Source organism: Gouania willdenowi, chromosome 8 (assembly GCF_900634775.1).
Source record: "Gouania willdenowi chromosome 8, fGouWil2.1, whole genome shotgun sequence".
Classification (NCBI taxonomy): domain Eukaryota; kingdom Metazoa; phylum Chordata; class Actinopteri; order Blenniiformes; family Gobiesocidae; genus Gouania; species Gouania willdenowi.
The window spans coordinates 9,639,892-9,652,209 of record NC_041051.1 but is presented as its reverse complement, the minus strand read 5'-3'; the positions used below and the strand labels follow the sequence as shown (position 1 = coordinate 9,652,209).

The window sequence follows — 12,318 nt, the reverse complement described above, 5'->3', positions numbered from 1 at the left end:
ACAGTCAGTCGGCCAGCCTCCCTTGTCTTTTGATTGTGTATGCAGACAGTAGTTGACCTGTAACTTAGGGATAAAGATTGCCTCGAAGGGCTGGGGTGCGAAGCGGGGATGGGCTCGTGCCGCGGCTGGAGGAGAAGCCGCCGCCCCCGCCGCCCTCCTCTCTCCGATGCTTGGTCCTCCTATCCGTCACCGTCGTCGGCCCCCTTTGCCGGGGGTTGGCGCGGCAGACGGGGGGACCCCGTCAGGCACCGCGGGTGGGCAGATCCGTGAGAACACCAGACACCGCCCCGCGCTTTCCAGGTCACCCTTCCGCTCCGTCCCAGGCAAAGGGGCTGACAACAACGGCAAGGCCAGGGAGCGTTATCGCAAGGCGGGCCAAGTACCGGGTCGCCAGATGCGGGGAGAAGAGGGCGGCGGCAGCTGCTCCTCCAGCCACGGCGCTAGCCCAGCCCCGTTTCGCACTCTTGCCCGACCGACCCAGCCCTGAAAGCCAATCCTTATCCCGAAGTTATGGATCTGACATTTCGACTTCCCTTACTAAATAATCCACGTTAAACTCAACTATCACGGCGATTAGTGCACCCATTAACCCAACACAAAACTACCATATTGTGCTCTTTTGGCTGTGAACAGAGGCTAATCTCATTTCAGCTCCCCACAACAATGGCGCCGGGTCGGGAAATGCTCGTATGTTTTGACGTCATGTGGGAACTATGTATATCCGAGCCTGTTGTCACATGACTGCCGTAAAGTGAAACGTTCTCCAGGCATTCTCCTGGTCACATGACCTGGCCAAAGACAGTCCGTCTCTCCAAACTTACATGGTCGGAATTTCAAGAGGGAAGCCCCGCTTGGAGCATTGATACTGTCAAGCCCTGTATATTGGCTTGAGGAATCATTTAAAATAACTCATATGGGTCAACTCTTTAGGTCAAAAAGTCAGCGGTGTGCCTTTAAGTTCCGTTTGGAGTTTTTGTATGCTTTTGGCTATGTTTTGGATAGCTTTGCCGGTGTTAAAGTCTTGCCGCCGGCCTCCATTTCTTCCACGTTGCTTTTGGTAGTGTTCGCTGTATTTTTTTTCCCCCAGAGCCTTCTTTCTTCAAACCCCACTCATTTTAGGTCATGTTGGCTTCGAGCAGAAGCAGTTTTTGTGTTTTAGTGGGGGATTTTTTCTTGAAATTGACCAAGAAAGTTTTCTAAGCTGCTATCTTCAATCGCTCACCAGAAGTCTATGATCGTTGTTAATAAACAAGGGTTTTCATACTCTACGTAACTTTCTTTTTTTTTAACTTTTATTTATTTGTTTATGATTCGTGTGATTTTTTTAAATTATTTATTTTGGTTCTTTTTTTTTATTTCCACACCAGGTGTGTGTGCATGAGAGAGAGAGAGAGAGAGAGAGAGAGAGAGAGAGAGAGAGAGAGAGAGAGAGAGAGAGAGAGAGAGAGAGAGAGAGAGAGAGAGAGAGAGAGAGAGAGAGAGAGAGAGAGAGAGAGAGAGAGAGAGAGAGAGAGAGAGAGAGAGAGAGAGAGAGAGAGAGAGAGTCAGTCAACACATCTGTATGTGTATAGGGGAGGGACGCATCCTGTGACTAGCCTATCACAGAATGCAAACACAGCTCAGCTTTCCAATGAGGATTTTCGTTAAATCCGAGCACAGATATTGACTCAAATTATTATTATATTACTTGTACTCGGCAAAATACTCGTTTCAGCTGAGTATCCGGCTCAACTATAGAAATCAGTATTCATTGTACTTTTACTTTTATCTATTTTTCTTCTGCAATTGCAAGAAGATTTTCTTGCATATATTGTATGTACAGTATGTATGCACTGAAATGGCATGAGTTTGGGTATCATTTGAAAAAAAAAATCTATCTATTTATCTAGCTATCTACAGTATCTATCTATCTACAGTATCTATCTATCTATCTCTCTAACTATCTATCTATCTATCTATCTATCTACAGTATCTATCTATCTATCTATCTATCTATCTATCCATCTATCTATCTACAGTATTTATCTATCTATCTATCTATCTATCTATCTACAGTATCTATCTATCTATCTATCTATCTATCTATCTATCTATCTATCTATCTATCTATTTACAGTATCTATCTAAACTCTAAGGCTGGGATCTTTTTGTGTACACAGGGACAGTTTGTGGCTATGTGCGCTTAACAGTGGCACCAGTTTAGTTGCAGGCTTCGCCATCTTCTCAGCACTGGGATTCATGGCACACAAGCAGGGAATTCCCGTTGACATGGTGGTCAGCTCAGGTATACAAGCTAAAGCCAAAAGGGTTCACACATCCTATATATTCTATATATGATGCAGAGATTTGTGCTTTTCCAGGTCCTGGCCTGGCATTCATTGCCTTCCCTCAGGCCGTGGCCATGATGCCCCTCCCTCAGCTGTGGGCTGCCTGCTTCTTCTGTATGCTGCTTATGTTGGGGCTGGACACTGTGGTAAGATGGGAGGAGAACATTCTCCTGCATACCCTCAAAACTTAAGCAGAAGGAAGTCTGGAGATGTACTTTAAAAATAATAAATCTTTATTCTATTTTCACCATTTTGGTTAAAAATAACAGGTTTGACAACTAAATGTGTTCAGTCATGCATTGTGAGATAAAAACAGACGTGTTTGATTAGCAATAGAAATTCCCAACAGGAGTACGTGTGCATGAGCACATTGCTGCAATCAGGGTTGGGGTAAATTAGAATTGTAATTGTGAAATTTATAATTAATTCCAATTACGATGTCATTATAATTGATTGTTGAAAAAATATGTTGCTGTTGTAATCATGTTGTAATCATAATTGAATGGTAATTGAGTTCAGATAATTAGGGCCCGAGCACGTATAGGACCCTTTTGTAATGCACCTCATTTTTATTATTATCCCCCATCACAAAGTGTGAAATTCAGTGTGTGGCTTCAGGTTATCAATACCTTGATGGAGTTTGAAAATGAGAAGTGTGTAATTATTTTTTGCAGAGTTATTGCATGTGTTCAGTTTTTTTACTCTGTTCGAGGTAACTTCAAAGAGGACAGCTTTTCTAAGAAACCGTTTAAGATAGTTAGTAATTTTATATTCTGATGTGATAATATTTTTCTTATGTATACATCTAAGTTCTTAGATTTAGGACATTTAGGAAAAGGTTGTGAGTTATAATGACAACCGATCTGGTGGGGGGTGTCGATAATTGTTTTTTGTTATTATTATTATTCTTACAAAAAAGTTATTGCATTTTTGAGGGCCTAAACATGTTCAAAAACTCCTGAAACTTTGAACGCATATTAGGACTGCCGAAAAATGTGATATTTTGGGGGAATTGGACTTGTGAATGGAAAAATGACTCAATGGCAACCCCTTGAAAATTGTATTTGCTCCCAGCTGGCACTGATGAAATCATCACTGTAGAACTTTTGCAAAATTCTGACATCATCACTTTCTACAGTAATGACATCATAATCACAGACAAACTAAGATTCCTTGTTTTTATAGAGAGATACATCTTGCATCCAACACTGCACTGTTAAAGTACTTCACACATTCATATTTTTATTTTAAACATGTTTACATGTTTATTTGGTTGTGTTATTACCCAATATTGACAATAAAATTGAATCTTTATAGATTGAAATTTTCCTCTTAGCAGCCTGTTCATTTGGATGATGTGCTACATTTATGGAAGTTATTAAGAATTTGTAGCGCTAAGTAGATGCTAATTAATTGTAAAAGATTTAATTTGTATGCCAAAAAAAAATGAGTTATGGTTTAACCCAACTGTCATTCATAGTCATAGCGCCACATATTGGTAAAAGGAAATCATAGGCATTATATTTGCACAAAATATTGCAGGAAGGTTTGTGATATAATCCTTGAAAATGGTCAGCTACGTCTCAACACTCAAATTTCTGCCACACCTGGACATGCAACACACCTCAACGTGCGCCACTTCTCGACATGCGTATGGTTGCGAGAGCCCGTTCATCGCTGCTTGCAGCTTTAATTGACTTTGTAATTTTAATTGGCATGAAGATTCTATAACAACTATCTTTTACAGTTTAATTAAACACTAAACTGTGGAACCATGCTATAGTTCAGTGGCTTACACATGTTTTATTAAAATATGTTTCAGATCAAGTTTACCTGTTAGTTCTCTCCAGGATCTTTTAACTATCAAAAAATCTAAATCACCAAAAATATCACGAACATTTTTATAACGGATAAAAGAGATTAAAAACAAATACTGTAGGTTGCAGCTGATTTAAGACATATGGGTCCAAACTGACCCATTTTCATAAGAGATCATAAGAAGGCTAATAGCTCAATAATTGTGATTAATTGTAATAGAACTTTATTAATTGATGAGAATTTTAATTGATTTCAGGGGGAAAATAAGAATTGTAATTTTAATTCAGAATCAGAATTCCTTCATTAATCCCAGGGGGAAATTGTTTTCGTTACAGCAACTTAAGAAAAAAAAACACAAATAAAAGAATAAAATGTTTAACAAAGACGAAAGAAAGAATAAATGTTAAATAAGTGTATAATTAAGTAAAAGACTGTTAAAAATAAAGATCAGATACTCACACATTATAGTTGTAAAAAATACAGTAAGATTATTAATAATTATAATAATAATAATAAATAAATATACAAATTATATACAAATATGATACAGATATTTACAAACATATTACAAATGTACAAATATGATACATCTATATTGAAAAAATGCTGCCGTCAATGTAATCGTAATTGTGTTGTAAATGAGCATGGATAATTGAAGATGTATAATTGTTATTCAAAGATTGTAATTGACCTCAAAACTGGCTGGGAGTCATTGAATACATGTATTCATTTCAAGCTACGAGGAAAACATTTTAGTGCCTTTTCTGAGTCAATTCTATATCAGTTATGTGTAGACTATATGATTTTTCTGCATGCTCAACAAATATTTTGACTGGCCTCTCTGAAGATGTATTATCAGCGAGAATTTAAAATGTATGTAAGAGGAACATAAAAAAGGTGAAAAGTTGCCTAACAATATGAATAATAATTGTGTGTGTGTGTGTGTGTGTGTGTGTGTGTAACAGTTCACAGGTTTAGAGACTATAACATCATCAGTCGTGGACATGTTCCCAGCACAGATGCGCAGACCGTGGCGTCGTGAAATCTTCCTCCTGCTCCTGTGTTTGAGCTGCTTCATCATACAGATCTCTCTCACCACTGAGGTATAATAAGATACAGTAAGATAAAACTTTATTCATCCCCCAATGGAAAATGGGGGAAATTTAGAAGTTGCAGCAGCTCCAAAAAACAGGGAAACAGGAAATATAACAACATCAAACAATAATTAAATAAAGGAAGAAAAAAAAAAACAATAGAATTAAATAATACAAGGAATAAGCATGATGATGGAACCAGTGATGGAGTAAATAGTGCAGCAGTAGCTCTGAGCATGTCCATGTCTCTGTGTTCTGATGTCCAGGGAGGGGTCTATCAGTTCCAGCTGATTGATCACTACGGTCCTAATGGAGCCTGTACTTTATTTGTGGGCTTCCTGCAGTGCGTGGCTGTGGGCTGGGCCTTTGGTAAGATGCAGGGACCAACTCTAACATGTTTAAATATGTTCTTTCAGATGCGTGAGGGGACTGAGATTATGCTGATTAGCCATAATATTATGATCAATGATGAACGGAGTGAAAAAAAAAACCCTTTTACTATGGGGTCATTAAATGTCATTTCAACAAATTTTCATCCCATGCACTTTGGTCTCAAAAAATTCTGAATTTTTTACAAATGTACTGTACACTGTAAATCTTTAGTTGGTCCGGATGAATCCTTGATGAAATTTGTCCATAATAATTATTGTGTTTTCAAAAATAAATATTTTTCTAATGCCCTGCGATGGACTGGCGCCCTGTCCAGGGTGTACCACCGCCCAGTGCCCAATGAGAGCCGGAGATAACCGGAATAAGTGGGTCTGAAAATGCATGGATGGATATTTTTCTGATGCAATGGTTTTCTATAGTTTTTTTGTTACTAGTGAAAAACTAATAAACAATAAATGATTATAAGACACAGAGGCAAGATCTGGCCTCATGAAAAGCAATTTCAAAATGTGCGAGTGGTGATCTAACCCACAGTTAGGGCCCTCAATAAGAATGAAGAAGCTGCATAAAGAAAAATTGTTTCATATCCCAAGAAAGAGTAACCTTTATACTATAAATTAAAACAGAGATCAGATATTTTTTACATTCCCACATGCAGTTGAAAATTGTAAAAAAAAAAAAATAGGTTTTTGGATTTCAAGAGACTGTCACCCAAAAACCAATGCATATATGTGACTAATTATTAGTAATGTAAACAGTCTATGTACACAGCTGAAAGATGATGAGATTACAGAGAGTTGAGGTATATAGTCGGGGAGCCAAAGTCTCAAAAGCTCAATAAATTGGGTTGAACCTGACATGGTCTGCTAGACTTTTTATCTGTGAAATGAGTATACAGTTTGTTGAAAAGTATGGCATGTTGACTGATGCCATAACTTGGTGGAATAGTTGATTGCCAATGAAGTAAAGATGAAAATATTGGAAAAAAGTGAGAAAACGTCAAATTTTTTTTGCATTAAATTGATGAAAAATCATGTAGAAATGTGTTTAAAGAGTTGTTTTTTTAGTGGATGTTGGCAGCACACGTGTTCTGTGTATCTGGAATGCATTTATTGACAGCCTACCCAACCCACTGAGGATTTTAGGGAAGAAATTGTTTTTCACATTTTTCTGATAAATAAATACAGGGTGCATACACTAAAATAGCCACAATTTTTTTTTGCAATATTTCTAGCAGAGCAGACCCTCCAATCATTGGTCCTTAGGGTCAAAGTTAACAGAAAAAACACAAATAAAAAGTATGGCAGACTATGTCAGGTTCAACCCATTTTTGAGACTTTGGCTCCCCGACCATTATGTAAAGTTGTTTACTAAAGGCCCAAATCCCAATAAACTTTCTTCCAATTCTGAGGGTCTGGCATGTCCACCACATAGGATGTATAGCAGATGTTTTTGTACATTCTAAGAGAATATGTGGAGCTGTATACATTTCAGTTTCCTATGTGATATAATTCCTGAGATATTAAAAAAGAAATAAGGATGTGCAAAAATCGACACATAACCCCATATTAAATTGGCCATATCTCAAAAAGTATTCATCTGATCAAGCTAAAAATTAGCAGTATGCCCATTGAGTAATCACGTAACAAATAATACAAATTTCAGATTAAAGTGCGTGGGTCAGGCCCATTTGTTGAAATGTCATGGAATGAGCCAATGCTGGTGGGTGGAATATACCAGACAGCAAACTGGCGCTTGAGATTATGTTAAAAAGTGAACTAGAAAATGACTCCTACCAAGAGAACACATAATGTAATGATGCATTATGTCAAAGGAGGATTGAGAGAGTTATGTGATGCTTTTTTTTTTATACCCGTATTAAACCAAACTATTGGTTGCATACTGTGGATGTTACTTCCACATTTTACTTGGTCTCTAAATTTCCCAGTTTTTATTACTTAGCTGTGGGTTTTAGTAGATGCATGGGAACACAATAGACCCATGCCACATGACCTCACAGTTCACATGATGTACGGCCCTCTGCCATGTTGGAAGAACAAGGCACCGCGGGAAACGTTTTGAAACCATAGATTGTATATAGCGAAGCAGAGAGCCCACAGCGATGATTAACTTTTGCGCTGTGTTTGGGTGTTCTAACACGGCTGGGACTGGAGTGCTGTACACAAGTCTTTGTTCAGGATACCAGCTGTGAGAGCCACCCAAAGGGGAAAAAACGAGGCACTTACTCGTGAAAGGAGGAAGGCCTGGTTAGCTGCCCTGTGCTGGCCTGACCTGAAAACAACAAGCCTGTACCAGTACAGGATCTGCTCCGACCATTTTTTCACTGATAAGTTTTTTTAGTAAGTTTATGGTTAGCTGTTTTGTTTTTTCTGTTTTGTGCCAGAATAAAGAATACAACAATCAATAAAATAGCTCAGATTCTGAAAAACCAGCATTGCACATTCATATTACAGATGAATTATGAGAAAATAGTCTACTTACCCTGGATTTAACCACATGGAGTCCATTATGAATAAAAGCAGCTACTTTACAAATCCAGCCACAAACAAAATGGTTGTAAACTTCCAGTCCCTTCAAACTTTTCACGTGTATGAGGTAGATGTAAAGACGAGGTAGTTCACAGTGTCAGGACATAGTCACTCCCGGGAAATAAGACATTTTCATCCCATTTAATTGTCAACAGGAACGTTGTAGGGGTCATTCCCACCGATCAGTCCCAGTTTCTCCTTGTACCGATTTCTCTCAGCTTCTGGTAGAGTTTCAACATAATCCGTGGCCTCCGACATGTTGAGGCCAAACGTAGATGACCTTCAACAATCGTTTAGCACATGGGCTGCTTTCAATAAGTCAAAAAATAACACTATTATTCAAGTAAACACACCCATGCAGGTGCATCCATATAGGACCGTCATCTTCCAAGATGGCGTTGGGTCAATGTGTCGTGACGTCAGTCGCGAGGGTCTATACCATTTAGACAGAATTTTTGTCTAATTTGACCAATTTGAATAATATTTGGAGTTCATTTGCAAAAGTTGACAACTTAGTTTTTACAAATTTTCAGTAAATTAGTTTTTTTTATCATTGAATTCAGGTGATATGAGTCAAATAAAAGGTGATATCCTCTCCTTGGTCGAAGCTACTCAGTTTTGATTTGACTCAGAAAACTCCGGCTTTGGTCCTGCAGGGTCCAGTCGGATGTGTGATGCTGTTGAGGACATGATTGGACAGAGACCGTGTCTGTTCATCAGCCTCTGCTGGCGTTACTTCACCCCTCTGCTCTGTTTGGTGAGTCTGAAACAAAGCAAAGGAAATTGTGATCCCTATCCCATGTTTCTAATAATATAATTTCCCTGAAGATTTGTTTCATCTGCTCCTTCCTGGTCTACCAGCCCCTGACGTCCAGCAGGGGCTACACTTACCCCAGCTGGGCTTATCTGCTGGGCTGGGCTATGACTCTTTCCTCAGTGGTCGTCCCCTTTATTTGGACAGTTTGCAAGATTTTGATCAATAAGGGACCACTTCCACAGGTAACAATAGAAATAGTTGGGTTCTTTATCAGAGTATCCCAAAGTACACTCCTAAAAAAAAGTCTTATCATTGATTAGTTTATTTCTTGCCCGTACAGAAATTGTGTTTTCCCCTTAAATGTGTTTATACTGTATATATCACAATGAGATTAATAATGAATAGTTTGGTTTTGTGTGTCCACAGCGTCTCAGGAGTCTGTGGCATCCTGTTGGTAAATCTGCTGCTTACAAACCACAGAAAGAGCTTGACAGAAATGAAGTTAATATAAAAGTACTAGAAGCTGAGCTTGGCCTTGATACAAATGAATGCTTGAATGTTGGTATTTAAGTGAATACTGAAATAATAATTATTCAAATTTGACTCAAACCATAGATATTCAGAGTTTCTGAGAAAACTATGTTTATGTATGATTATTTTAAAATGCCTAAAAAACACCTAACTAGTCTTTTACTATGGTCTACATTGAGACGTCATCTCAGAAACTCCAGATATCAGCTTTAACAAGAAACCGAAATTCAATGTTTATTAGTTGTTGTGTTAAGTCATAGGATGCATGTTCTCCTCATGGGCAATAGTACATATAGAATGGACTGATAAATCAGATCAATTGTTCAAATTTGCATAAAAGCATCACATATGGTACACATGTATAGAATAGTGTATTCTGAACAATTTTGGATTGGGACCCCCTCAAGATTTGGCCTTGGTCACTTTTGGTGGCGCTTTTCCCAAAATGACCACCATCGTATTTTAGCAAAAAGGGCTATATGCTCTTTCTTATTGTATTGGTGGTAGATATAAGGACAGTGTACAATTCAGTAAATTGACCCTGGAAAGCTGTTTCTAAATAATGTAAGTATTTTTAATGAATAAAAATCAACTATTTCATTTGTAATTTACTGCTCTCCTGAAATGGTTTATGTATTGTTTCAAATTTTCTTCATCTTATTATGAAGTTATGATCTTCTTCACACTGACTCAGTTTCAACTAAAAAAAAAATGATGTAACGACGTAATATTACTTCAGTAAAACTATGAACACTTTGCAAGCATTTATCAGGTTTTATGTTCTAATCCCTAGGTTCCCAAAGTGGGGCATGCATCGCAAATTGTGAAGGGGGTACGTGAATAAAAATTAAAAACAGCGTGACAACATTGGAAACTAGAATGTAAATATAGCAGCAGTCAGGAGCCTCCATGCATTGTCACAAATTACACATTATGGAAGACTACCCTCTAGTGGTGACAGATTTTTTTTTTTGGGAAAAAAGCGCAAATATGGCAAGAACGACATTGCTTTAACCTTGCCTGAGAGATGGATTCTCCTGGTGTTCACAAACACTAGAATCCATCTTGTGCTGCTCCGGCCCTTACCTTCCGTAAGAGAACCAAACCAGTTAGAACCAGTCATGAGGCAATGTTGTGGTTTAGGGCGGAATACCCAGGTGTTATGAATGCAGAAGCATCGAAGCAAAGCTGGCGCGTGTGCAGTTGCGGGGAGAGGAACTAGCTGGGCCCGCTATTAGCATAGCTCCGAATCAAAACAGAAAGATGTCGCCACAGGAGGATGAACGTGTGGAAGCTGCTATAAACTATAAATAAAGAATCCAGCATTTCCTTTAGAAAGGGAACAGCGACATGCGCTTTGTACAAAGCGGAGCCTTGTTGTTGTAGCCATAGCAGCGTCTCTGCCGTGTGATTGGCTAAAACAAATCATGGTGGACAGGCGCTTCACCCAATCAGCTTCAAGCATTCTGTTCATGTCCCTCCCTGGTTCAGAAAGGATTTGCCTGACACGGAACCAGATCGATGTGGAGAACTTGAGTTAGAGGGAGGGGCTACACATCAATCTGGCTGTTGCCAGGTTAACACTGCTTTGCGCTATAGCCAAACATGCTTGATGCCCTTTGTTTCCACGTACTTGTGTGAAAGTGGAATTTCAGCTTTAACAAACATGAAAACCGAATGACTTTGCCTGGAGATTTAAGATTTCCGTGCATCCTTTTAACCTCAACCTTCTCATTAAAGTTGTAGTGAGTTGTAATTCACAGTTTCAGGGTGATTATTGAATATGTCGTATTACTGCTATATGTTCAACCAACAAATGTTTGTTAGATTCCTTAAAAAAAAATTTGGGTTAAGTGGAGGCATCTAGTGGGGTTAGGTTGGGTTAGGGTAACGACCGACACCTGATGACACTAAATTCAAGCTAATGACAGAAGTCATGTCATAATAATGACATCGTAATATCAGCCTTATGTAGAAAACTTTAAGTAAAGTGTTGCCAATAATTCTAAGCGTGTTGTTTTCTTGTGTGCTCACAGATTATTATTGATTTTTTACTACGTATTATTCCTCAACAGGATAGCAAAATTCGAAGACTAATTTCCCTGTAGGGCTACATTGTATATTATGTTTTTTTTTTAGTATGCAGGAGTCGTGGGTACATGGCTTCAGAATAAATGTCTGAAGGGGTATGAGACTGTCCAATCCAGTGATTCTCAACTGGTGGGTCGGGACAAAAAAGAAAGTTGCGGACCTGAACTGGGTGGGTCGCAGACAGCTGGTAATAAAAAATAAATAAATACTTAATGTCTCTCAAGTTGGAATTGTCTTTTATTTTGAAAGAAACTTTTCTTTTGACAGGCATGCTGTGAAATGCATGTTGCACAGGAAAATTTAATTTAAGTTTTAAAAAAGATTATATATATATATATATATATATATATATATATATGTGTGTGTGTGTGTGTGTGTGTGTGTTTGTGTGTGTGTGTGTGTGTGTTTTCAACAGCTTTTTTTGAAAAACTAAATTTGGTTGGTTGAATTAAAAAAAAAAAAAAAAAGAAGAAGAAGACTGTGGCAAAATGTGGGTCCCAGGGTGAGACCAGTTTAGAACCCCTGGTCCACATCAGCTGTTATCATGGTTACTCAGATTGACCACAAGAGGGTGACACACACACACACACACACACACACACACACACACACACACACACACACACACACACACACACACACACACACACACACACACACACACAGGAAGTCACATCAGGGAGGGATACCACCACTGAGCACATCAGGCCCCCTATTGGTTAGCTTTGGGGTGAATTGGCACTGCTCGTGCCCCTATTGGC

The 12,318-nt window shown here is 38.6% G+C and overlaps 1 protein-coding gene across 1 annotated transcript in view; it reads left to right on the top strand.

Annotated features, from left to right (window-relative positions):
• Positions 1 to 11,474, top strand: part of LOC114468860 (sodium- and chloride-dependent GABA transporter 3-like) — a 33,992-nt gene extending 22,518 nt beyond the window's left edge. Inside the window, exons 8-14 of the mRNA XM_028455984.1 lie at positions 2,160 to 2,284; positions 2,361 to 2,473; positions 5,111 to 5,248; positions 5,506 to 5,608; positions 8,835 to 8,935; positions 9,007 to 9,177; positions 9,362 to 11,474. Coding sequence (XP_028311785.1) covers positions 2,160 to 2,284; positions 2,361 to 2,473; positions 5,111 to 5,248; positions 5,506 to 5,608; positions 8,835 to 8,935; positions 9,007 to 9,177; positions 9,362 to 9,505 — 895 coding nt within the window. The 3' untranslated portion in view covers positions 9,506 to 11,474. The remainder of the gene's footprint in view (positions 1 to 2,159; positions 2,285 to 2,360; positions 2,474 to 5,110; positions 5,249 to 5,505; positions 5,609 to 8,834; positions 8,936 to 9,006; positions 9,178 to 9,361) is intronic.
• Positions 11,475 to 12,318: the final 844 nt, after the last annotated feature.